At 36.2% G+C, this 27,896-nt stretch overlaps 1 protein-coding gene across 5 annotated transcripts in view; it reads left to right on the forward strand.

Annotated features, from left to right (window-relative positions):
- LOC106669425 (transcription factor Sp9) overlaps positions 1–20,074 on the forward strand; it is a 56,136-nt gene extending 36,062 nt beyond the window's left edge. For 2 of the 5 annotated variants that reach the window (XM_024225369.1, XM_014398897.2), the window contains one exon: positions 18,755–20,036. In XM_024225369.1, coding sequence (XP_024081137.1) covers positions 18,755–19,867 — 1,113 coding nt within the window. In that variant the 3' untranslated portion in view covers positions 19,868–20,036. Of the gene's footprint in view, positions 1–18,754 lie in introns of all 5 variants that reach the window. The other 3 variants (XM_014398899.2, XM_014398901.2, XM_014398902.2) reach the window with 3 other exon arrangements.
- Positions 20,075–27,896: the final 7,822 nt, after the last annotated feature.

Consider the following 27,896-nt stretch of genomic DNA (forward strand, 5'->3'; position numbering starts at 1 on the left):
CTCGAGTTCTAAAGAATTCAACAAGATTTTATGGTATCTTTGATCCTGCTTATATCCTTGATGTTTATATACGACATTTAGAAATAGTACTTGTAGTTTTAAACAGAAAGTAATACCTTTGATCTATCAAATAATTCACCGCAAAATTCAAAAACAAAGAGTCACTTACTGCCTCTCCCTGCTTATATCCTTAATGTCTATATTGAACTGCCCGATTTAGTGAGTTTTTTAAAACAAAATCACAACTTTGATCAAAAATAATCCATTTTTGGAATGATATTAAAAGTAAATTCCAGAAAAACAAAAGCAGTTACTGCCTCTCCCTGCTTAGATCCTTGACAAGTTTTTATGGTATATACCAATCGATGCCATGTATACAATTTGAACGATCGCTCAAACTAAAACCTTACCAAAGTACTCGAGTTCTAAAGAATTCTCGAAATAATGTCGTGTAAAACACATCAATGTTAATTTATGCGCCTACTCATTAGAACTTAATGGTGACATTTTTAGATAATTCTTGTTGAGCAATCTTGATTTACTAAGTACTTCCTCAATAACACTTAAGCATGATTATTTTGCTATTTGAAAGGTAAACTCATAATCTTTCGTTGTTAAATTGAGATGGTCCTGGGTTTTGCGATAAATTGCAAAAACTGTACAACCAGTCAAAACGTTTTAAGTTTAATATAAATTTGTTGTTATTTGTTATCAGGACAAATACGCGTCTGTCAGTGTTCCGTTGCGAACGAGGCGACGTCTAATTAAAACGCCCAGGGGGACGCCTTCGCACATTCCGCTTCCGCGGGGTTGTTAAACGCCCACTAGCGACGAATTTTCTGCTTATCCAAACCAAGATTATAGGATTCGGGGGTTATTATCTCATTCTGAACTGACGCTTTTTTACTATTAGCCGGGAGACGGCAACGCCATAATACAGGAGCTGTCCGTTTGATAAATTGTATCTCTTCGTTTGTCTACTTTTTGCCTATTTTTCTTAAATCTCACCTGCTCCTGTTTTGAAAAAACGTACACCACAAAACCTATATAGTGATTACCAAAGTTAATCCCTGTGTCATTCCTTAAGTACTTAAAGCGGCTAGCCAACAGTTTTTATAAAAATCATAGAAATATATAATCACTCAGTTGGATCGTCTAAAAAGTATTAATTACTACTTGAGATTATGACTTGATTTTATCCATAAAATTTGAACTAGCATGCATGTAAGCAAAAGTGAAATTTAAGTTCTTGATAAGTGGATTAAGCAGTATCACCCACCCAAGTGGCATTAAATACGTTCTAAACCTCTTAAAATGCGTTGCCTAGTAGTCAAGTTTTAGAAATTTAAATTTTATACTACCTTTATCACATCTATATGGCAACCAGGTGTTATCTCACTTAATGTAAAAAAAATTCTGTTCAGTTCTAAAATAAAACAAATTGAAAAGCTAGCTGTTTCAGAAAAATTAATAATTTTTTACTTCATCTTCATACTTTGTACTATAAAAAACCAAAATCTTTGCATAGGACAGGTGTTCAGATAGAAGTTTATTTAGGTAATAATATACAAAAATATTAGGAAAGTAAAAACAGTAAATATTAATCTTGGACAGCCAGTTCGACGGTTCAGTCAAAAATATATCTACAAATGCTTAATACAACAAAATAATAATGCTTTATGAATATAATAAGTATAATACAGTTTGGTAGTAAAGTACATAAATTTAGAACGACACTGGTTAATTTCAATTTATTAATTAAAATTGTACCCCATTACTAGTGCAAGTTCTAACATAATTTTTCTTAAAAGCTTGTGGACCGATTTTCACGGTTGATAATTCGTTTTAAAAAAATTGTCAAGTGTATTTTATAACTGTATCGAACATTAAAATCGGACTTCCTGTTTTGTTTATTTTCTTATATAAATACACTAAACTAATGGACAAATTTAAAGTACCACTCAATGTATTTAGTTCAAAATTTAATCCAGTATCTTTCTACACTATTTANCGTCAAAACTCGCTTTTTACTTAAAAAACATCAAATAAGACTTCACATGTTGCATAAAAAATGTAACAGAACTTTACACTGATCTCACCTGAAGTTAGTTCCTTCAAAATCAATCTGGTCCGTCTAAACTTGCTTTGCACTTCAAGAACGTCAAATAAAACGTCACATGTGGCATTAAAAATTTAATAGAACTTTACACTCATTTCACCTGATATTAGTTCCTTCAAAATCAATCTGGTTCGTCAAAACTCGCTTTTTACTTGAAAACCATAAAAATAAGACCTGACATGTTGCATAAAAATTGTAACAGAACTTTACATTGATTTCACCTGACAATAGTTCCTTCAAAATCAATCTGGCCCGTCTAAACTCGCTTTTTCCTTGAAAACCATCAAATAAGATTTCACACGTTGAATAAAAAATGTAACAGAACTTTACACAGATCTAATCTCACGGTATTCCTTCAAAATCAATCTGGTCCGTCTAAACTCACTTTGCACTTCAAGAACGTCAACCAAGACATCACATGTTGCATAAAAAATGTAACAGAACTTTACATTGATCTCACCTGACAATTGTTCCTTCAAAATCAATCTACTCCTTCTAAACTCACTTTGCACTTCAAGAACGTCAAATAAAACGTCACATGTTGCATTAAAAATTGTAACAGAACTTTACACAGATCTCATCCCACAGTGGTTCCTTCAAAGTCAATCTGGTCCGTCTAAACTCACTTTTTACTTGAAAACCATTAAACAAGACTGCTGTTGCAGCGAAAATGTAACATACAACTTTAGACTGGTCTCATCTGACAGTAGTTCGTTCAAAATCAATATGGTTCGGTTAAATTTACTTTTTACTTGAAAAACGGCGAATATTCTTTTAAAATTGTAATATAGCTCATTCAAATCATCTCCGATTGTAATACTTTTTTAAAAAACTTGTTGTTATTGTTGTTGTTTAGAAATAAATAATTAAACGATATCGTCAACAAACCGTCAATTTTTCTATATTTCTAGAGATGACGCATTCCCCCATGATGTTACGGTAGAAAATGTGTGACGAACCCTTGCCAAACCGGAACGTTGCACCATTTCAAACACTTTCCATCCCTACTTTTTATGTTGAATTATTGATACATATTCGATGATTTTTTCCAAATAAAAAGGGTAGTCAAGAATGAAGTTTGATTCAGCTTCTAATCAGCTCATCGATGTATTTGTTAATTATTTTCCCATTGAAAAATCCTCCATGCCAGACTTTTTGTTTGTTATTGGTGAAATTAGTTCTGATTTTGTTTATTAATAAATTATGTATTTAATTATATTAAATTCAAAAGATTCCCTTTTTGAATTTTATAGGACTTGGGTGTTTTTTTATAAATATGATTTTATTTCTATAGGATGTTATAAATTGTATAATTTATGTGATGAAAGATTAATTTTTTAACTATTCCAATTTAATAATAATTATTTTCAATAATAAAAGTAACAAGGTAAAATATAAAATCAATTAAATACCAGTATGATGTATACTACAAAATCTATATACTAATAAATAACTACATTGGTATAATCAGGTTGTAAAGTTTGGAGATGAAGCAACAAATCGGCACTGAATAAATAAACGATTAAGTTTTATCAAGCTAAGAATGTAATGAATCCATTATAATAAATCATCCCTGCAATTCTAGAAGTAAAAAATGAAATGATTCTTCGTTTCCAAGTTATATAATCGTATTTTACATATTATATATTGTTTCATAGTAGTGTATGTTCTGAGATTTTTCGGTGGTCTCCTGGATGACGAACCTGTAATTTGGGCGTTACCGATCATTTTGGTCTACTTATCTTCGCTGTGTTTGTGAGACGCGGTTCGCAATCAAAAGAACTCCAAAGACCGGAGACCAAAATACCGAGCAAAGACCAAATTACAGAGGAAAAGTTGATAAACAATTGTGTTTGGCCAATCGCTGGGTTGGGCTGTTAGACGGGTTTCAACATTTGCCATCTTCAGTGTAGTGTCCGAAAAAAAGACCCAGATATTCTATAATAATGTCTCGATAATATTTTATAGCTATACAATTTTAACTTCGATTGTTTTGAAACTATACAGGATTGGGTTTTTTCGATCCAAACTTCCAACCTAACAAGTCTTATTTTACTTTAAGCATTTTCTTTTCCGATTTGAACTATATGATTCGCACATGATAAATTTTTAAACTTTGTAATAATGCTGGAGAACTTACTTTATGTTATTAATCCTCAATCGAATGCCTACATTTAAAACAAAACCAATAGTTCATATATGGTCAATTTTATTTTTTATTTATGCGCCTATGTACTAAGCATGTCATAGGATACTCGGGTCATTTAAATTTAGAATACTGGGGTACTTTTGTAGCCTGTATTATGAAGAATAACCGCATGGGGGTTATATTTCTGTTATTTGTAAATCAATTTGAAATTTAATTGCACTTGAAGCCAAAGTTTTCAGTATTGTAAATAGATGCTCATACACGATGTCCTTTTTAGATGGTCGGGCTGAATTTCTCTTGAACCATTGACGCTAAAAAAAAAGTCCTTGTTTTAGTCGGCCGTTGGATAATCAATTGCTAATTTTAAACTTATGTTGAGGTGAGCGGCCCCAGAAGAAAAGTCCAAATGCTTCGTTCCAAACATTTATTGATAACGTTTCGGACGCCTCACGTCCTTCATCAGGTTCATTATCATTGTTTTTTGTGTCAGTAACACCCTTTCCGGCTTAGTTTACTTGAAAACATATGTTTTTTAGAAATTTTTTGGTTGTTGGTAATATTTGATAGTTTTTACTATATTTTTATTGCAATCTGAGTAAAAAATGCTGTAAAATGATACATTCTCATAGTTGATTTGAGCAATTAGAACGGAGAATTAAAAAAATTAAAAATCGGAATATTTCAACTTTATTTTTTGCAAAACCAAGGCCTGTTCACAAGAAGTGTCGGGTACGTGTCCGATATTTTGGTGTTTAGAATCACCTAAAAATGTTTGGTCCAAATCCGAGACACACCAATCTGGTCGTCCCTTTGTAGGATTCTGAACCCTACCGAATAATTCCTCCAAGTAGTTCAAAAATAGGGCAAAGAGCGGAAGGCTTAAGAGCCATCCTTGTTTGATTCCCTGCGGACATTCAAACCACACGGCGTTCTCTTAGTGTAAAACATAGAACAGAAAGAGTTGTGAGCAGAGAGTGTACAATAGAGTGTGTGTACAATTATCTCAGGAGTTAGAGGCGTTTTGTAGACATCTAAAATAAATGTCCAACTTCTCAAGGGTTGTTATTTCAGGGATAAAAAAGCCCCACAATTTTGACTTTAAATGGACACCGCGTATGTTTTTCAAATAGAGTGGACGTTCAATAACACAAAATGGACTTTAGAGGTGGAAACGCCCCCAGGCCACTCTTATGAATATGTATGGCGAACAGTAGCATGAACTCCTACATCATCCCTGGCCCAATAGCAGTTAATCACCGGACATTGGGCTAGGAGGTTTTCTCCCTTTTATTTTTCCCCTTTTGCTTTTTTGTCTCTCTTCATCATCGCCGCTCGGGCTTTTTGTCCGCCTCGGCCCTTCAAAGGACTGCGCCGGGATTCACACCTAATTGAATCGGCGCCTAGACCTAGCGGGCCCTTCTATCTTCTGATCTACTGGCTTCTTGACACTCAAGAACACCTTTCGGGACGTTTTAAAATTAATAACAGTCCGTTGCAAAACCATCGGCTTGTGCTGGTTTTAAAATTATTGACCCTAAAAGCACAAAACAAGACGTTCCAATCATGCCAGGTTTATATATAATAAAAAAAACAGGAATCCTTGTATGTTTGTAGGTTTTTAACATCCAAAAAGCTTCAAGAGCTAAGCTGTTTTTTGTGGCTTGAAGATACATAGTGATCTTTAAAGGAGGAGGTAGATTGGGACGCTATAACGACCTTCAGCCCTATCAAAAAATCTAAATCTGCTGGAAAGTTACGCATGAAGTTTTTTATTCGATGTTGACGATTTTGGACGGTATCAGGCATTATTTCCGCTAGATGACACATAGAATGTGAATGATTTGCACAGGCTGAGGTCACTGGATCCTCCTCCCACCAAGACAGGAAAACATCCAGGGTTGACTCACTTTGTCCCAAGGCATATCACGATCTACCGATCCTTCGTCCATTCTAAGTAATTCCACTTGAGATCATTGCGACAATCATTCTTTTCCCCTCTTTAATTTATGATTTAACTGGGATTTTGATGTGATTATTCCGCCTTCGAGTTGTGATAAGATCTGTTGAAAAATAGAAAGAGGCGTTTTAATGAAATACAAGGCTAATTGACTTAATAAAAAAATTCTTTTATATTTTCTGTTTGCCGGCAAAGTGAGAACATTCTTTTGGATTTGACTTTTGAAGAAATTTGTCGGGATCGTTAGAATGTTGAAAGAGAATGGATGTTTTGGTTAACGAAATTAAGCGCTGAGTCAGTCTAATTGATAACTTCTAACTTCGTGACTCGTTCTTCCCACCATGTTTTGTTCAAACGCATTCGTGCACCATAGCCGAGAATATAGTATTATTTATTCAAAAATACCGCCACCTTTCAGAAAAAAGGACATTTTAGACCAATCTGGTGACATCAATCAGTATCAATTTTTTGGAAGTGTAAGGAGGTCCTTTTTATAGAAAAAACAATCTTTACCTCTAGTACACCTTTCGACCTATTATTTATGCGATCTTCATCAGAATTCATAATTTATTTTTAACAGCGAGTAAACAGGATCGTTATTGTATAGAATGTAATCAGTTAAAGAAATATGAAAAATAAGGATTTATGAGATTTTTTAAAAATTCTTTTTAATTTAAAACGTTTTACCTTTAATAAATAATATAATTAGATGCCCATTTATACATAGAAGGTACAAAACTATGAGTAAGGGGGGATGATTTATTTATTAAACATAACTCTCACGTTTATATTGAACAAATATCTTCAGCAGGTGGTCAAATATTGTTATCGAAATCGATTCTTTCCTTATACTTTGGAATATCCTCTTCCCTTTTATGAAGTGTTAATGGCTAAGGAGTGGGAACGTACGAGAAGAGAGAAAGTAACCCGATCGGAGATTCCTTTTGTTGGGAAAGTTACAAGTGTTCCTGGCGTGGGATCCGGAGCTACCTGACACTTGGGGACAATGAGACAATTTGTTCTAGTTTGGCGCATCTGCTATTCTTCGGGGACGAGATTTACAACCCTGGGTGCTGGACAAAAAAAAAGGACGGTTTCCAGTGGGCAAATCGATTATCAGCAAGTCCTTGGTCGTTAGTCGTTTCCATTGGATAAATATTTCCAGTTTTTCTTCGATACTACCGAACGAGAATCATCAATCAATGATTACGGAATGTCCTAACTACTTCGTCTATTTAGGAAGAACGGTTAAAACATGGTTAAAGATGGGAAAGGACAGACTTGAGATCTCCGGAGGTTGTTGGTTATAATTATGCCCATTTTGTTTGATGTGTACTAATGTCTTCCTCGATCCTGTTAATTGATACAACCGGGCTCTCAGTTTAAAAAAAACCATCCTATTAAGTTTGTTTTATCATTTTACAACTATTCAGGTGGAAAAGTACGACGGACTTAGTTTTTAAAATTTAATAAGGCAGCAAAAATATCCTTAAAACCTTTTTAATCCGTTAAATGTGAAACAAATAAATGCAAAGAGGGTTTTATAATTATAATTTAACCATGATACAACTTGCTTAGATATTGAGGGGGGGGAAATTATGCTCACGCGTCCAGCACTCGTCGGGAAAGAAAGATTTCACTTGTCTTTAAGCGAGTTTATATAATTTTTAAAACTGTAAATAGTAATTACACCATCGCGCCTTTAGGTGTGAAAATGAGTGTCGGCTCTGCCAACTAGTTCAAGCTAAAAGTGCAAAATACAACGAAACTTTTCCTCCCTCACAAATCCCTTGATAGCCGTCAGTTGGTATTTTTTGCACATATTCTCCTTCTCAATCGATCTTGTTAGGTTATTTAAGCGTTCCATTTCAAATGTGCTATATAGACGTCCGAAAAAAGCATTTGGCCTAGTTTTTTCAAACATAGACTTAGATATTACTCTTTCTTTCTCTCTCTCTCTCTCTCCCTCTCCCTCTCTCTCTCTCTCTCTCTTTCTCTTTCTCTTTCTCTTTTTCTCTCTCTCTCTCTCTCAATCAATCAATCAATCACTTTCTCTCTCTCTCTCTCTCAATCTATCACTCGCTCTCTAGCTTTCTCTCTATCTCTCTCACTCACTGAACCAAAAATCAAACACTTTCTCACTCAATCAATCAATCACTTTCTCTCTCGCTCGTTCTTTCTCTTTCTTTTTCTTTATCTCCCTACCTATCTATATTTCTGCATATCTTTCTATCAATCTCTACGTTGAGTGATAAAAAAAATTCGAGGTTTAATAAAGGAAATCATCTTCCCTCTCTTCTCTCTCACTCTCACTCAATCTACAATCAATGACTTTCTCTCTCACGCTCAAATCGCTTTATCACGTTCTCACTCACCCCCCTCAATCACTTTCTCTCTCTCTCTCTCTCTCTCTCTCTCTCTCTCTCTCTCTCTCTCTCTTTCTGTTTCTCCTTCGTATCTATATTTCTATCCATCATACTCCACGTTGTTTGATTAAAACAAATTCTAGGTTTAATAAATGATAATAAATGACCCTCTCTCTATCTTTCTCTCTCTCTCACTCACTACCTACCTACCTATCTATTTATCTATGTCTATCGTTCGAGCTGAATATCTCGTTATATCTGTTCCAAAGGAAAGATCCATGTGACCTCATTATGTGTGGTTAAATAAACCATATCATAATCCTTACCTCTCTCTCTTTTTTTCTTTCCTTTTTTCTCTATATCTCCATCTCTCCTTCCCTCTCTACGGATGTGATACGCATCTGTAACTGTAGGTGTGGTTTTGTGTTTTAGTATCCCAAGAAAGTTAGCAGGACTACCGAATCCTCTTTAGTCGATTTTTAATATGTCCTGCCATTCCATTTCCAATTGGGGAAACTTCAGAAATCTGTGATGAGTTCTGAGCCACTCTTCGATGACATCAGCTCAGGGCTGACCCCTTGATACCAATTTGACTGAGTGACATGGCGTATCAAATTTGTGTGTATTTTTCTTTTTTCTTTTAATGAACAATTCTACGCAGTTATTGGAATACAAGGTACGATACTTACAAATAAGAGGAAAATAAATTCACTCCAGAAGTGGACGTTCTTTATTATTAGAGCTACTATGTCACAGGTCGTTGCTTAATCTGTCTTTATACCTGTCGTGGTCGATTCCTTGGGTAGATGGCCGGCAAGATTTCTTTTATTCCGGCATGTCCGCTGCTCTTAATAATTTCGCCAGAGCAGTTTTCATTTTTTTTCACCCATAAGGGATTTTATCATAAAGGTGATTTTTGGTGTTTTCGCTTGTGGTACTTATTGGAGTACTTTGAGATTGGATGATTACTACTGTGTAAATTATTTCGTGTTTGGAATTGAGTTTAAATTGAGAATGGAGTTTATTCCCAGTATCAGTACGTGCCTCCTAACCTTAAGATTAATTCTTACAATGATAAACGTGTATTTAAATACGTACATATTATTGCGTTTTAAAAATTCTTTCGCTTTTGAGTTCAATCAAGTTTGATTTTGTATGGCCTACAAAATCCTGCTCTTTTCAAATAAACTTACTGTTCCAAAGGATATTCCATTTTGTGTGATATTTGATGGCTTGTGCTTGTAAACATATTTATATTTTATTCAGATTTGGCTTTCTTTTTGAGACCACCAAGGACACAGTCAGAAAAACAATATAAAAGTATTAGCAACTAAAAACCAGTTTTACGAGAGAAAAAAACATTTAAGTTTCTCTTAGGCCCAAGTCCTTGGCATTGACCTCAAAGTAATATTACTGCATTGTTTTAGTAAGGCTAAACATGCTTAAACTTAATCGACACGTTGCTGTGCTTTAGAAGCTCAGCCTTTTTTCTAAAAAGCTGATGCGCTTTTTTTTCCACCGACTGGAAATAATTAAAACGTCTGAGATGGGTTCTCACGTCGGGCCATGGCCGTCTAGGAACCCGCCCGCAGATTCAATCAGGCCGAGGACTAAGGTGGCCACCGTATAAATTGCTTATTTGTACAAATTAATTTATTCATGCCTCCCCGGCCCGCCCTTATGGTATCGATGGGAAACTAATCGAGATGTGAATAAAGAGAGGGCGTTGTGTTGAATAAACCAATGTGTCGTGTCCAAAGGGAATTAGATTAATCTACCGACCTCTCTCCTCACGGCCTTACTTGAATAATGAACAGAGGATGAATATTTAATACTCCCTCGGTTCGCCTTCACTCCTCACCTCCTCATCCAACCGCTCCCTTTTTTTCACATATTCATACTTTTATATATTATATTTCCTTAATGCAATCTGTTCGGATAGAGTCTAACCGAAAAAAGACTGAATGAGACAGCATTTTAAGTAATAATACCAAAACATTCACAAAATGTATGAAAGAGGCCTTATTTCGTACCGGATATAGTGTCAAATTAATTTCAGGCGAGAAGGTATGTCTTATTGCACGATTAGATTTATTGCTTTCATTAGTTTTATATTTGCTCTATTCCCTGCATGAAAAATCCTCAAAACCGTCTCACTTACCTCTCTTAAATCCCTCCAAACAGAGACAACATAGTTTGGTAATTATTACGTCCTTTTGGTACATAAGAAAGCTTGTTTTAACATTTTGTGGTTAATTTCTCATAGGACAAGGTGTAACACCTCTTTCATTATTTCTATTTTTTCTCTAAATGGTTATTGTTTAATTATTGATATTGTTATATATTACGTCAGACTTTCATTAATTGAAGATTTGTAAAAATTTCTGTGAACTTATTGCTATTCTTATGGGATCTTGGTTCCTAAATAAAGTATTCTCTCTCTCTCTCTCTCTCTCTCTCTCCCTCTCTCTCTTTATCTATCTATCTAATTTTCTCTTTCTTTCTCTCTCTCTATCTCTCTCTCTCTCTCTCTTTATCTATCGNTCTCTCTCTCTCTCTCTCTCTCTCTCTCTCTCTCTCTCTCTCTCTCTCTCTCTCTCCCTCTCTCTCTTTATCGATCTATCTATCTATTTAATTATCTCTCTCACACACACTCTCTCAAAATTTTGATTGTTTAAAGTATTTTTTTGTTGAGAGTGGATTTAACGTGATTCTTAAAATTCAAATTATTGTTAAAAGATCTTGTTGTTTTATGGAATCACACCTATCAATGCTAATCCAAACAATTTACACTCAAAAAGAAACATATATCACAATGTTGTTGAGAATGTTTACATTTTTCTATATTGAGATAGTCAGAAAATTATAAAGAGTTTTAACAGAAACGGATCGAGAAGTGAGCCTTGGGGAACTCCAGGGAGGACAAACTTTTTTCTAGGTTGATCGCTCTCTCTCTCTCTCTCTCTCTCTCTCTCTCTCTGTCTCTCTCTCTCTCTCTCTCTCTCTCTCTCTCTCCTCTTACTCAAGATCACGAAAATCAACACTGGTCGTTCAGATTGTCCAGAAGCTTTCATTTTTTCTGAGCGTCCATCAGTCAAACACAATTATTTATCAACTTAACACCATTAGTTCCGTATGCTTACCACACAATTAAACTACAACTGTAGTGCACCATTATTATGCCAACGTGTTTTCTATCCAATCAAAAAGTCCTCCATGAACCAAGCCATCATCATCAAAATTATTAAACGGCTAAAATATAGAATTACTGAAAACATTTATTTTCTTCACTAATTTTGAAATAATACTTTCATTTTAAATATATATAATCGAGTTTAAGACAAATTTGTATTAAATTAAGTGATTCTCTCAAACTCTCTCTTTCGCTATCGCTTTCCAAAGAACACGAAAGTCAACACTAGTCGTACAGATTGTCCAAAAAACTTTTATTTCTTCTGCAGTGTCCTTCAGTCTAACACAATTATTTATCAATCAACTGTTGCTCTGCACTTTCTGGTCTTTGTATCTTCACTTTTTCAACCTCTGTTCCGAAACCCGTCAGATCAACCCTGCTATGATAGGCTGATCAAAATGATCTATAACGACCAATTTACCACAGACTACACAGAGACATTTCACATTTATTGCAAGGTCAATTATTTATTTATTGTCGTAAAAATTATTGACATAACAGAAATTCTCTAAAAATAAACAATTCGTCCTTCATTTGAAAACATTGGGGATATAATGTATAAACGGCAAGATTCACCCTGACATTATCACAGAAGAAAATAACTAAAAAATGACGAAAATAGGGTCGGGTAATTGGCGTTAGTCATTGGTATAATATCGAAACCCTGGTCTACCGGATTGTGTGAATGTATTTATTTGCGTGAGTCAACACGGTAGAATATCGAGTAACACAACAAAATGGGTTAACTAGAATATATGAATTCGTGATTTTTACTCTGTAAGAATATATTTATTGGCGTGAATAAAGGGAGGACGTATTACCGGCCTACAAATAATATGGGGTGGGTTCTCAGCAGTACATCGAGTACTTTTGGGGATGGTTTTGAGTCCCGGCAAACTTAGATTAGGTTTTAAACGTATGGATGCGTATTGTAATCGACTTAGATCATTTTAATCATGGGTCGAAGGGGGTAAACTTTAAACATAATGGTAACATATAAATTTTTTTAAAATTGAGGTAGACTAACGTGAGAAGCCGGCAGAATATAATAACGGAAACAATGCAACTTTTATGTCTTTTACAGACATTTATGGATTAAATTTTGGTAAATTAACTAGAAAAAATGGATTCAACATGTGACCATTACCATTAATTTATTTTAATAATATTGTGATTGATAATCTGCTGATCATAAATGTTTTATCTATTCATACCTATATTTAATTTTTTAAATTAATGTTAATTGGTCAATTTTAACATAGTTAATGCTATCTGGCTTCTATGTTAATGTAGTTGCACCATCTTGATAAATGAGGTATTTCGATAGGATAGTTGAAATTAAAAATTATTAGTGCATTTTTAATAATTGTATTAGCTCATTTCCCATACGGTACAATAATGGGCTAACGTTGAGAATGGGATATTTACATTTTAATTCCCCTGCTATTAACTCCATTAAAAGGGATAATGGATTTTATGTTTGGAACGGACCGATGTTCACTCAGGGCGAGCGGAAAATCTGCCAATCTGCTTCGGCAGACGTGACCAGTCTGTCCGGCGTTTTTTTCCCTTCTATGAGCCGGATCTCCTCGCGTGTTGGTTTTGTCAAAAGGCTTGGCAAATCGTGTGAAGAACTGATTTTCGTCAGGCGGGGGTCGCTGCCTGGGGCATTAGAAGCGTGAAATTCCGATTGTCCCAGGAGGGATGTCATACCTCGGTACGAGTAGAGGAAAAATGGTTCAGCTTAAAAATACCATTACGCACCGAGGACCTCCGCCCCCTGGGCAATGGGCTGTAAAATATTAACGGTCGGCTAATGAAACCATTATAAAAAGACGTATGAGACATTTATTTTTACCCCCTTTTTCAATTTCGAAATGCTTAAAATACATACGCAACGTGAGAAATGATCTGTCGCTTTTTCTCCGGATCAACGAGGCCGCTATGGGATTTTGAAATGTAAATAATTAATTAACGAGCCGATGGCAGTATTGAAACTGCAATTATCACACGTTATGAATATTAATAGAGAAAGTCGGTGATGTCATTCGAGGGGCCGGCCTGTGGGTAGGTCCGAATAAGGTCATGCGCGATATTCAAAGCCGTAAGTTTCAATTGACATCCATTTCTAAAGTGTAATTGTTATCAATTGTCAGAATTACACACAGCCGGCTCTAAACTGGAGAATTAAAAATTTCTGTATCAATAGAGTCGGTGGATAAACGAAACCTACGAAGCTAACCATACTTTTTTTTAAATAAATTGACGAGAGGAAGTCATGAAACTGTATGTTTTATAAGGGTACGAAAGAGATATAGAACGAAAAAGAAAGAGATAAAGCGAGTGAATGAGGGAAAGAAATAATAGTGAGAAAGATATAAAGAAAAAGAGCGAGGGAAATAATGAAAAACAGAGAGCAAGAAGAGAGAGAGAGAGAGAGAGAGAGAGAGAAATAAAGCGAAAGAAGGAAAGCGAGTGATTGAGAGAGAGAGAGAGAGAGAGAGAGAGAGAGAGTGAGAGTAACAGAGCGAAAGCAAAATGATAAAGAAAGAAAGAGAGAGAGACAAAGGGAAATAAAGGGAGACAGAGAGAAATAAAGCGAAAGAGAGAGAGAGAGAGAGAGAGAGAGAGAGAGAGAATGACAGTGAGTTAGCTGAATGTCCTACCACCCATCTTTTATTTGCAATGACTTAAATAAAGAATTGACCTAGAACAAGACCCACGCACGCGCGCAATTATTTGTATAGTGGCTTTAAAATCACCACTTTGATATCCTATTGTGCCTAGTTTGCTAGAAAATTTTATTATTTTAAACCTCCAATACTGTGAAATTTAAACTTTTTTGAAATATTTACGGTTTGGCCATTGCCGTAAAAAATGTATAGCACTATGGTCAGCAGTTTTTATACAACAGACAAAGGATTTTCATTTTTCCTTTTTATTTGTGGACATTCCCCTGGGGAAACTTTGCATCGATTTATTTACACTCTTTAAGACCTGTTTTTAAAAATAATTTTTACTATGTTTGTTTCCCCAAGCTTTTCTTTCGTGACAGACTGTGAACAAATTTGTTTGGATTTTTTCTGTCACTTTTGGTCAACTTTGATTCCGGATTATCAGGTGGTTAGGAAATTCAGGGAATTAGTGCTTTGAACCCAGTAGAAAATGGAACTATAGATTTTGTAATTGATTTCGCTTTTGTAAAAAGATTTATTGAGTATATGAGATCTAACATTTTATTCATATTCATTTTTACATACAGGGTGCCCTTTTTAGATTGCCCGGCTGAATTTCTCTTGATCCAAAGACGCTATCTAAAAAAAAAAATACGTGTTTAATATTCTTAGTCTAGTTTCAAATTTTTACCTTTTTTGGAGAAAAATTATACAGGGTACCTCAGGCCAAGTTCAGCGTCAAAATTTCTAATACAACCCCATAAACCTTGACTTAAAAGATATCAATATAAATTTAAAGGATTTTTTATATTGAAAACAATGCTGTATTCAGATTTTAAATTGATCAAAAAGTGATGGCAAAAAGTTTGAAAACACGAATTTCGTATGTTTGGTTGCTAATTCCAATAATTTGCTTCTTTGCTAAACTTTAATTGTCTTTATTGTTTACATTCTGTGATTGTTTGAGAAATTCGCATTATGAGAGCAAATCTTAATTCCTGGAAGTAAATAAATTTTACAATAGTGCTGATTATGACAGACGTCTAACGTTCCTTGCACACATGTCGTTTTAGGAGGCCGAAGAAAACATTCTTCCATATTCTATGGCTGATGAAGCCAAGTTCACAAAGCACAAAGCGACGATGGCAGAGGAAAATCCGAGAATGTCGTACTCTTGTCATCATCAGGTGGTTCACAGTCTCAACATTTGGTGTGGACTTCTCGGCAATGAATTAATTGCGCTTTTTTTACGAAAATAATTTAAATGGTGCTCAGGTTCTCAATTTTTTGAGGGAGGTTTTACCAAAACTATTAGATGATGTTCCTCTGCACCACGATAAAGGATGATTCTCCAGTTTGATGGATGGCCTGCACACAATTTGTTGCAGGTGAGACGATATTTGAATCGTCACTTCCGGGATAGGAGGATAGGACCTCATGGCCCGATCTGTTGGCCTCCTAGGTCACCCGCTTTAACTCCACTTGACTATATTCTGCCATTTAAAAATCAGTGTCTACGCCAATCATAACCCAGCAACCTCAGTCGAAGAACTGCGACATAGGATAGAAAATGCTTGTCAATCCATCTTCTCTGATTCTGTCGTTCTGAGCACCGGTGAAGAGTGGTTAAAAATAGCAAATCTTATAAATGACAAACCAAATGACTGTTATTGTTTTTCCACATTTTTCCCATAACTTTGACTTTGTTTGACCAATTTAAAATCCTATTGCATCGTTGTTTTCAACGTAAAACATTCTTTAAAATAATGTATCAGAATTTATAGGGTCGTATTTGAAATTTTGAAGTTGAACTGGGCCTAAGATACCTTGCATAATTTGTCTCCAAAAAAAAGGTAAACATTTGAAGCTATACTAAAAAAATATTAAACACGTATTATTCTTTTGTTTGATAGCGTCATTGGTTCAAGAGAAATTCAGCTGGGCCATCTAAAAAGAACATTCTCTGTATGTTTGTANTATTTATATTGGGGAGGGGTCCGTATGTTGTATTTGAGCTCTGCGTTAGGGATGGAGAAAAAAACCCAGTAATTTTCAATAAATCCACCCTTGCCAATGTTTCTAATTTTATAACTTGTGATTGATAATAAAATAATAATAAAAGATAAGCAAATAAAATATTCTTCGAATTAGACTTTCTGTTTTATCATGCAGGAAAGACATTGTTTTTGTATCGACTTCTAAGATAAGATAAACTTTGAACCAATCCTCTTTTAACCTAAAATGTTTAACCGCGATTAACAACTGGCGGGCCATCCCAATGGGGTTATCCTGTGAAGGAGGAGAGTCGTTTAGAGGGAGAGAAACGGTAACCAGGAGACAGGCTCAGCTCCTCTCATTGGCCGTGGCCACTTGTTACATGTTTTGCCATTGGATGAGACGTTCCCACATCGATCCTGCAGCCCCCCTGACTCTTTATATCCTGGCGATCCTCACAAACTAGACTGTATCCGGTTTGTTTCACCTGGAATCCAGGTAGCTAATGGACAAGAGGAGGGGATAAGGACGATTCGAGGAGTCGTGATCCCATCAAATACCATTCTTTTTCAAAGTTTCATCCATGTATACGGAGGTGTTAGCTATTGTTCAATTGAAGTTTAACCATTCGGTATAGAGTGCACATAAAAAAACAGTTTTTGATCTGATGAAGGTATAGTGAATAAACCGTATATTTTCAGTGTTTCGACTAGATTTTTGAGTTTCGTAAAGTGACAAAGTATAATAGTGATTTAGTAGTATAATAATAGTGATAAGAATTAGAAAATATTAACTTATTTTTAACCAAAAATGTTGGTTTTAAAATGACCTTAACAAGTAGCAAATGCTCACTTGACAAAAAAACAAGAAAAATTCGTTAATCCACGTATTAAAATTTCTTTGATCATAAGAGATTACAGAAGTAAATTCAATCAAAAGACATAGTGAAATTTATATGGCATTGGTGTCTGCAATCTCGAGATAAGTTTGGACAAATTTGTATAATTACTGTTTAAACTTTTGCTATTTGTTACAATCTAAATATAAAGGAATAACAAAAATTGATTTACTCATTACATATGATCACCACTGATAAATATTATTATGAAAATCGTTAATCTTTATATCTTATTATTTTTCAGATAATTATCTTTTATGGTAGTTTTGATAAAAATACACCTTCCCTTAAAATCATTAACGGCACATTTCTTTTTTAAAATTTATAATTATTTTTTGATGCTGGTACGAAGTTTGCCCCTGATTACCCGGTCTGGATGACTTTTGACGTCAGTGTTGAAAATCGGCCTAATCCAAGTGTCCCATGGAGGGTTGAGAACCGTGAACAATCCCGCTAATCGATATAGGCTTATTTAAAAAGCCGTACAAATTACTAAACATGACCAGAACGACCGCTTTATATAATTTAATTCCAAGAGGGGAATAAAGATTAAGTCGAAATGGGGGTTGGACCCTCCAAATAAAACGGTAATAGGAAAGGGAGGGTGGCTTGTCTCACCGTGGATTTAGTGCTACTAAATCAGGACCACGCCCACAGTCAAATGTTGCCAAGGGACCACAGCCGCCTATTTACATAAATTCAATCAATGGAAGCCCCTTCAATCCTCTTGCTGGCAACCGGCAATAATCTCACGCGACTTCACAAACATTTTAAGAAACAGCGAAAATCTTGTGGATCCAGATGGAAGACAGTGGCAAACAAGTAAAACTATTCCTCTTTTCCTACGAAGCATAGCTTTTCATATGAGAAAGCATAGAAATAAATCTAAAAAGCCTCACATAAGGATAAAGAATATAAACAAATTTTACACCGTACAACAATGGCTGTATATCATCTGTCGGACAAGCTTTTTACATACGAAAGCTCCTAATATTTTACAAAAGAATAAATTCTTATTTAAACCCTAAATTGGCTAAAATACATTAACTGAATACGCACGTAGTGCCAAAATAAACGGAGGAGCTTGAAATTTGGACTTCAAGTCTTAACATTTTTAATTATTACAAAATATTATATATTATGTTATGGCATTAAAGGAATAATAAAAGAACGCTAGTCGTTTGTATTTCCAAGATGCACAAAGGAAGGATAAATATGAGATTTGTATTATAGCGAACGCTTTTTAGAGGGGTTTGTGTGCGGTCTCTACGTGAGTAGTGAGGCACGTACACTCAGATATTATCTCCGAACCAATCACGTGGAGACAAAGAAACACGTTCCTCCGTCGTAATTTTGTGAGCTTCATGACGTGATTTTTACACTTGTTTTATTTTTGTTTCAGGAGCATCCGGGCCTCAGAGGCACACCGCTGGCCATGTTGGCGGCTCAATGCAATAAACTCTCTAGTAAATCGCCACCGCCGCTGGCGGACGCGGCAGTCGGGAAAGGATTCCACCCCTGGAAGAAAAGCCCCCAAGGAGGAAGCGGTGGTGTCGCAGGGAGGAACGAGACAGCGACCAGTTCGGCCCCGTACACGAGACCACCGGTCAGCTCGTGTAGCTACACGGCCGCCACTGGCGAACTGTGGTCGACGACGGCGTCGAGCGCACCGCCCCCGGAAAATCAGCTGAAAGTGGAAGCCGTCTATTCGAGGCACCCTTACGAATCGTGGCCGTTCAACACGATGCCCGGTGCCCACCACGTGAAACCGGAAACCGTCAACGCTGCGGGTTGGTGGGACGTCCATTCCGCTGCGGCACCCGGTTGGCTGGACATGTCGGGACACACTCAGATGAACTACAGCCCCGATTATACCCTCAGCCACACATTGGCCGCATCTAACACAGCTCACCTCCTAGGATCCGGACAGCACCTTTTACAGGACTATAAAATGTTACCGGGTCAGGGTAGCACGTTCGGACTCCACCATACTCCGGCGGCGGCGCCTGCTCCGGCCCCTCAAGCGCCATCGCCGAGGTCGCAGCGTCGGTACACAGGCAGGGCGACTTGTGACTGCCCCAACTGCCAGGAAGCAGAGAGGCTGGGACCCGCGGGGGTCCATCTTAGGAAAAAGAACATCCACAGTTGTCACATCCCCGGTTGTGGAAAAGTGTACGGGAAGACGTCCCATCTCAAGGCGCATTTGAGGTGGCACACTGGAGAGCGCCCTTTTGTCTGCAACTGGCTCTTTTGCGGCAAGCGGTTCACCAGGTCGGACGAACTGCAACGCCATTTGAGGACTCACACCGGAGAAAAAAGGTTCGCCTGTCCTATATGTAACAAGAGGTTCATGCGCTCAGACCACCTCGCGAAACACGTCAAGACTCACAGCGGGAACGGAAGTAAAAAAGGAAGCAGCGAGTCGTGTTCGGACTCGGAGGAGACCTCGCTCACGGGCACACCTCCGCCGAGCGAGCCTACTCTGGGGGAAGCGATGAAAGGCGGGCTGGTCTGAGCGCTGGACCTCCCCAACTCCAAAACCGAAAAAAGAAACAAAATTGACTTATTAGTTAACTCTAGTTGACATTTTTTCAGAAGACTCTTCCGGGGGATGGAGCCATGTCTGATCTGAAGGGCCTCTTCTTGTCTCTACTCGACCGCTGCACAGGCTGGGCTCTGTTCATTACACATTGCAAACTGTCCCTTCCCAGCCCTCCCCACCCTCACAACCACCGATTGCACTCAAACCCATTGTAGTTGCACCCACAGACATTTTAATATCACAGAAACCTCATTTTTTTGCGCACTTACACGATTATCGTATGCCATCGTACTTTCGTCAAACTATTATTCATGGTATCTATTACTCAATAACGACCGACATAAAAGTAAGTTTAGTAACGGAAACAGAGGGTGGGCGCGTATTCACGAGATCTCTCAGTTTTGCAGTGTGTTCTAAACAGGGCCCACCCCTAATATCTAAAGTTATTTAAATCGAGTGCCTTAGTGAGACCAAACTTTAAATTTGAAGGAGAGACTAAAAGGGGCCCGGAAGTGACTAACTCCTCTCTCTCGACTCTTATGTAAATATGTTATAAAGTATATATATTCCATGAAAAAGAAAATAAATAAAATAAAAAAAGCGATTTGTAAAAGTCCCGTTGCTTGATGTATTTTTATTATATATGGTTCAATTGTGGATGGATAAATTTATACATAAGAATTATAAATTTATATATATATTTATTTGAAAAATATATATATGTAATTGTGTAAATAGTTTTTAAAGCTCACGGTTTATTCGTGGGCCGTTTTGTCACTTGTAACCCTTGTAAATATGAAATATATATTATTGTTTTAAAAAGGTAAATATATAATTATGATGGAAATCGAATAACATGTTCTAATGAGCTTTTTACGAAATGGATGAAAGATTTTTGACAAAAAAATGAAAAACGGAAGAAAAAGAAAATGTGACACATTATCATGACGAACACAGTAGAAGACACACATATCATCAAACAGAGGGGACGTAAGATATACGCTAGTCATTTACAGCGACATACACAAGTCCTACCCTCCCTCCCAAACCGAACCCTCTCCAACACCTTAAATTCTTGTACAAGAATCAAAATAAAGATGTTTTCACAAAAAAAAGTCTTCTTATTTACACGAAGCCTTTGACCATGCCACAATTCAAGATTCAAAAAAATATCTGGGCGAACGGTTGATTGACTCACGAAGTTTCATCTCTTTGGAAAACGATAGCAGGTTTGTAGCACAAATATTTTTTAAAATTGTGGTAACTAAAAGATAAGAAGAACAATTAAAAAGAAATTCTTTACAGAAAGGTAAAAACATATATGTTTACAATATTACAAATGGTTAAAAATCATTGGACAATGAAAAAATTATCATTGCTGTAAAATATTTTGAATAAAATATGGGATCTTAAGACAAAAAGGAAGATATTAATCAAATTCAGTCTACACGATAATCAACTTTTTGAATAGAGGGACGTGACCAACATTTTTAATCTTAACTGATAATTGAAGGATCGAGATGAGCCGATTAGAACATCTTTTTAAAATTAATTAATTAATCCAACGGAGAATCATCAAGTTTTGTACAGGAGGATTTATTTGTGGTCTAATAGAAGAAAAAGTAAGTAAAATAAAAAAATTAAGGAGTTAAAAATCATCTAAAATAATAAAGATATTTATTTTGTAGATTATATCGTAAAAATATTTACTGAATTGTTGCTTTTAAAGTTGGAAAACTAACCGAGGAAAAGGTCTTAATTAGGATGCAGGCATAAAGGATATTCGACAATAAATAATATATTTCACCTTTTAAGTATTGTTAAAACTGTGACGGCAACAAAAAGAAATAAGTATTAGAAATTATGAAGGTGGGGTAAGTATGTAACATTCACTTTTTGTAAATGATGGTTCTACCCACAGATTTGTTGTTTAAATGATCCGGGTTTCAAGCATTAAACGCTCATCATCAATTTGAAGGAGTTACAAACACGTCTCCTCAACATGAATTACATTCTATTATTTTACTTTTTTTATTTCAAATCTTAACGAAACAAAAAACAATTTCTATTTCGTCTCAAATACAAGACTGTTTCACCGTTTTAACAAAAGGAGGGAACTACACTGTCCATAAAAAAACCACCACTTCGTGTTTACACGAAAAACTGGCTAACTTTGGAAATGTATATTTTCTTAACCTCTTAAGTCACAGCCCTGCGCTAGGCCTCATTTTTTAGACAATTGTACTGAACAAAATGGCTTTTTAAATGTTTTCCTAGGTTCAGCAAATTCAAAAATTCTGGAACGTATCAATTTTTGCACTTTTTAAGAAAACTTCATATTGAACTGTGGATCCAGTAAATAGTTCTGAAGCAATGCCTTTTTAGCAATCAATAGGAAATTTTAATAAGCTTTCATTGCGTCACCTTCCACTAGTCCGATTCCTCAACCGTTTTCGAGCTATTCGCGATTTTTGGTCAGAAAACGTAGTGTTTTACGTGCACACGAAAAAACCCGATCTCTCTCTCTCTCTCTCTCTCTCTCTCTCTCTCTCTCTCTCTCTCTCTCTCTCTCTCTCTCTCTCTCTCCCCCGATTTTAAGAATACATAAATTTTGGCCCATCATTTTTTCGCAAATTTTACGCTCTACTTTGACCTTTTGGGATTCGGAATGCTTCTGTTGTCGATAACCACTTGTTTACCTTATCACGGAAATTCAACTTTTCCTTCCCATTTCGTAGGTGTTGTGGCAATTTGGCTTTGAATAACGTATTGAAAAAATAGGTTTATGTTCGGTAAAATTGTAAGAGATAGTGATTGGTTTTTAGGTGATTAGGCAAATCGGGCGACATGGAAGGTGACCAAATGAAAGCTGAGCTTGAGACCTAGGGCAGGTCCATGCAAAAACTTTTTTTTTGTTAAATTCACTAATTTAGTGGTCCGTTTGACCAATTAATATATTACAATTAATTAAGGTTTTTAGTTGAGATAAAAAAGTCAATAGCACGAGCGGGATTCGAACCCAGGATCTTCGGCTAGATACACCGCTGCTGTACCACTTGAGCTATCGTGACTTCGATCCACTCAGACACCAACTTCCTATCTCAACCCCACCTTTTGAGATAGGAATTTGGTGTCCGAGTGGATCGAGGACACGATAGCTCATGTCGTAGAGCAGCGGCGTATCTAGCCGAAGATCGTGAGTTCGAATCCCGCTCGTTCCCTTGACTTTTTTATCTCAACTAAAAACCTTAATTAATTTTTTTTTATTCGTAATGAAATTGCAATTGTGTTTTGTTTCATTGAGATGGTCCTTAAATTCTGACAATTTGTTCAATATAACATCATAAAAAATTAATTGCATATGTTAATAAAACAATGCTCTAATAGTCAATGTTAGTATCGAACTTTTCCACTTAAAATATGATTGGTTCGTTTTGTCAGTACTGCTATCGAAATAGATCAATTCGGTCCGGGACTTTTCGCTTTTTCACAAATATCCCTACGCAATTTGACTGTCAAATTGTCATGGAATATAAAGTAAAAGAAATTACCTAAAAATGTCACAGGGAAATAACGATATATGAAAAATTCTGAATGTGCACAGTCTTATCGTGACAAAAAGGTAACGAACAAATCTGAATAAATTAAAAAATTAATGTGAATATTTAAAGATCAAAATATAAATTACAAAAGGTATGGAAATTAAGTTCTGTTCTGTTAGTAATATTTTCAGTATCAATCAGCCTTCTGGCAATCAGGCTTATCCTCGCTTTTTAATTGCCTTATTAGCGCCCTGTTTAAATCACCGATCAAACTCATACAGTTGAATATAAATATAAAACATCTATGTTAAAATTTGTTTTTCTGTAACAGCAGTAAACAGTTTCTGGCAGTAATTTTGATTAAACTCTATGTTATACTGACTTTTAAACTGGACACCTTATGAGGAAACAATTTCAATCTAAAAGTGAAGCTATAAACATTTATAACTTTTTTTCAGCTTGTATACTTTGTAACTTTTAAACTGAATTTAATTCAACTAGGATGAACAAACGCCTATGCTCGCTTTGGAATCGCAGTTTAAATCCCAAGTGATTTGTAAAAATTAATATGGAAATGTTTCGCTGTGTTATGATTCTGCAACAATCATTAACAATTAACAAATCCGTACTTTTTCACTTGAAATGAACATAAAATGAAAATGTAATAACAGGCATACAAAATGAATTTTGGCATTTACACCCCCTTGATTAAATTTGTGTACTTAACCACTTTGTGTTACTATTTGCCTTAAAAGAAAGCAGGCTGAAAAGGAGGATATGTCAAAATATGTTTTATGGTCAATTCTACTCCACCATGAAAAGATTGGTGGCTCCCCTGCTATGAGGAACGAATGGGTGAGCCTACAATGACTAATTCTAAGCCTAGAAATAATACCTTCTTTGTATGTTGGATCCCCTGGTGATTCAAGGTTTTATATGTTGTTCTATTTACCTGTATGACAATTGCGGTTATAGGGACCACAGTGGTCGAGTGGCTATGTTTCCGACTAATATTTGCCACGACAGCGGTTCTCCGTTCGAATCCCGTCAGAGACCATGACCTTTTATATTATAATCATATGAAAAATGTACTGTAAAGTGGTTTGACCATCCGTACATGACACCCAACGGGTATTTGGAGTTAAGCCCTCCTGTATGACAAGAATTGCTTTGCTTTTTTTTAAATGGGGTGCCATTCTTCCTGTTAGAAATGGCTATTATATCTGAATTTGGAGGTTTTGTGATTTTCCCCTGCTTACAAATTGTCTGTTTTGTTAGTTACAACCGCTTTTTCATTGACTGATATCCTGCAGTGCTCAGGAAGCCACATGCCTTTTATTAAAAGGTGGGAAATAAAGTTGTTTTCACGTGCTAGTAAACAATCTGACAATGAATAGTACAGAAATAAAGCATGTTTTTCAATGCACTACAACATTTATACTTTGTAATGTGGATCCTTACCCACCATCTTTCATTTGACTATCATCACTCTCAGACGCGTTTCGTCATTTCGTCATCTTCAGTGACACACAGTGTAGACAGACCAAGATGAATGGTAAGGTTCAAATTATTTAGATTCCGCAGAACACAGGAAGAAATCTCACGATTTATACGCAGTAATGTGTAATTTCGATTTTTGCATTTGAATAGTGCACCAGTTCGAACATCAATTTTGGACCAATTTATAAAGGCCACTTTTTGGTTTATAAACGAGTCCAAAATTATATAAATATTCCCGTTTAAGTACTTTGTGTATGTTTATTTCAAACGTGTATTTGTAGAGGGTGAAATGCAAGTTTTAATATTTGGGAGTACAAATAAAAGTCTTGTATCTAGTTAGTATTGGTTTTTATTTACTTTTAAACTTTCATAAAAAGCGTTTTAGTTTTCAAAACTGACCTAAACTTATAATCGATTATATCACTTTTGGAATCTATAGTTTTTAATAATTTTCTTTTAATAACAACACAAGGTCTTTAATCTGTTAGAGTCTTTTCTTTGATGGTGATAGATTTGCCTACCAATAATTTTAATAAGATTAAGTTCAGGAGAGTGCGACGTCACTCAAAAACTTATACCCATTTCCACCAACCTTTGTATTATTCAAAAAGAGAGAGCGTGTATTACTTTGCCAAAAATAACTTCTACCAAATAGGCACAGCGATGAAAAAGTATCCTTGCCTGTTCATTCTTGAATATATTTTCCAAAAGAAATCGCACCCCAAATACGAGACGTTTTTTCAAAATTGACAGACTTGGCCCGTCATGACTTAGTTTGGCATAGAAAACGTTCAACAAAGTATAACATGGCATCTAAAATTGAATATAAAATATTACGCAGGCCTCATCTATCATTAATTTCTTCAAAATATTCTTCTATTTATAATCAGAGTTTGTTTGGAAAACGTGCTATCGAAAATTGAATAATTTTTATTGGTTTCATCTGACGGTAGATCCTTCAAAATCAACCTGGTCCGTACATACTCGCTTCTTGCTTGAAAATCGTTAAATAAGACGTCATATTTTGAATCGAAAATGTAACATACAACATTACATTGGTTTTATCTGCCAGTAGTTACTTCAAAATCAACCTGGTCTATGCTCGCAGTTTTTCGGAAAATGGTCAAATAAGGCGATACATATGGCATCTAAAATTGAAAAGAAAACTGTACAATAGTCGCATCTGACAGTGGCATAAGGCATCTGGGCCGCCTATATTAATTTTTACTTGTGCAGCGACAAATAGGACGCTCCTGGTTGGATATAGATTTAATTAATTAATCTTTTTATGTAAGGTTTTGGTTGAAATGAAAAAGCTAGTGCCACGAGCGGGATGCGAACACACAACCCTCCGCTGAGTACGCCGCTGCTCTACCACTTTAGCTATCGTGACTTCGATCTGATTAAAAATATTAATTAATTGAAAGACGTAATTTGGTCAATACACCCCGAAATATAATGGATAAAATTTAATATAAAACATTGGCTCATCTGATACTAGTTCTATGAAAATCACCCTGGTTTTTCTTTCCCTCTTTTTACTCGCAAAATTTCATATACGCCTATACCCGTTGGAAAAGCTAAGAAAATAATTCAAAGTAAAAGTATCTAGCAATCTATTGGGTTGTTTCACATGAAATGTCCGTTTCCAAGGTAAAGGTTTTTCTAGTAAAAGTTACTATATAAAAAAAATTTTTATTCGAAGTATTTACCTTCAATTTCTTCACATTTTTCACAACCTGTGACCAACTTTTTTATCCCGGAACTGAAGAATTCTGTGCTTTGAAATGGAACAAAATCTGAAAATGCTTTTTGGACTTGAACATCATTTTCAAAAAATTTTCCTTTTTGCCGGAGTTGTCTAAATCCCCGAACTGGTGAAAATCTATAGGAAACAAGTCTGGAGAATAAGGTGAAGCGTAGGCAAGCTCTTTCAATTTGTTTTACAGAATGCTTTGAAACATGAGGCCTGGCGTTGTCGTGGAGGAATATAGGACCTTTCCGATTTACCAATGCAGGTTGTTTTTTGAGTAAATTTTTATGCATTTCGTCACTTTCCTTGCAGTTCATATAGAGGTAATGTTCTCACCTCTAGGCAAAAAGGAGTGGAGAGGAGTGAGTGAATAATTCCAGCCATGGAACACCATACAGTCACCATCAATTTTTTTTTTTTGTAAATTTGGTTTTGGCATGTGTCTTGCGTCAAAGTTTAACCCCTGCCCTGACCGACGCTGATTGTCAAACGCAATCCATTTTTCATTTCTAGAGGTTACTCTTTCAGGGAAAGGCTCAGTGCTTTTGCCTGTCGAGCAACGAAACACATGTCTCAAGGCGCTTTAACTGCTGTCGTTCAGCGAACTCATGAGGGACCCATAGATCAAGCTGACTGACTGTTCGTTAATTGTGTGTACCTAGGCCCTCGAGATGTGTTATGGGAGTTGCTGGCCGCGAACAGCGGGTGCTGCATCAGAGGCACACGCGGGTTAGGGTACCAGGTTTATATATATTATATATATACGGACGGGGGAGAGTGAAAAACCGTCTGAACTGCGGAGCAGCGAAGTTTCGTTCCAAGTTCAAGCCCAGCTGCATGGGTAAGGCCTCGCAATGGCCTAGTGGTGAGACTCCTAGGGTACCTACAGAAGAGGTTGTGTTTCATTCGTGGCCGTGGACTAGAGCCTTTGCGTATGACCTCCGAATTACCTCCCGACCTCGCGGGAATCGGAGCCATCAGACTGCCGAAGGGTACAGCCAACGGCGGAGGCTAAGACTACGCTGACGGAGTCCATCGAATGCGTGAGGAATGGTGGACGGGGGCGGATGTTTATTTTTGCTGCCTTGCCTAAAGACATGGTCTCCTCTATAGGGTGGTTAGAGATTCCACTAAAATCGAAACCGCGGCTGGAGAGGATCCGGAGGTTTCGACGCTGGCTGAGCCTCTACACCTTGTGACGGCTATC

This window comes from Cimex lectularius, unplaced genomic scaffold, assembly GCF_000648675.2.
Source record: "Cimex lectularius strain Harlan isolate CLEC.00 unplaced genomic scaffold, Clec_2.1 scaffold11, whole genome shotgun sequence".
Classification (NCBI taxonomy): domain Eukaryota; kingdom Metazoa; phylum Arthropoda; class Insecta; order Hemiptera; family Cimicidae; genus Cimex; species Cimex lectularius.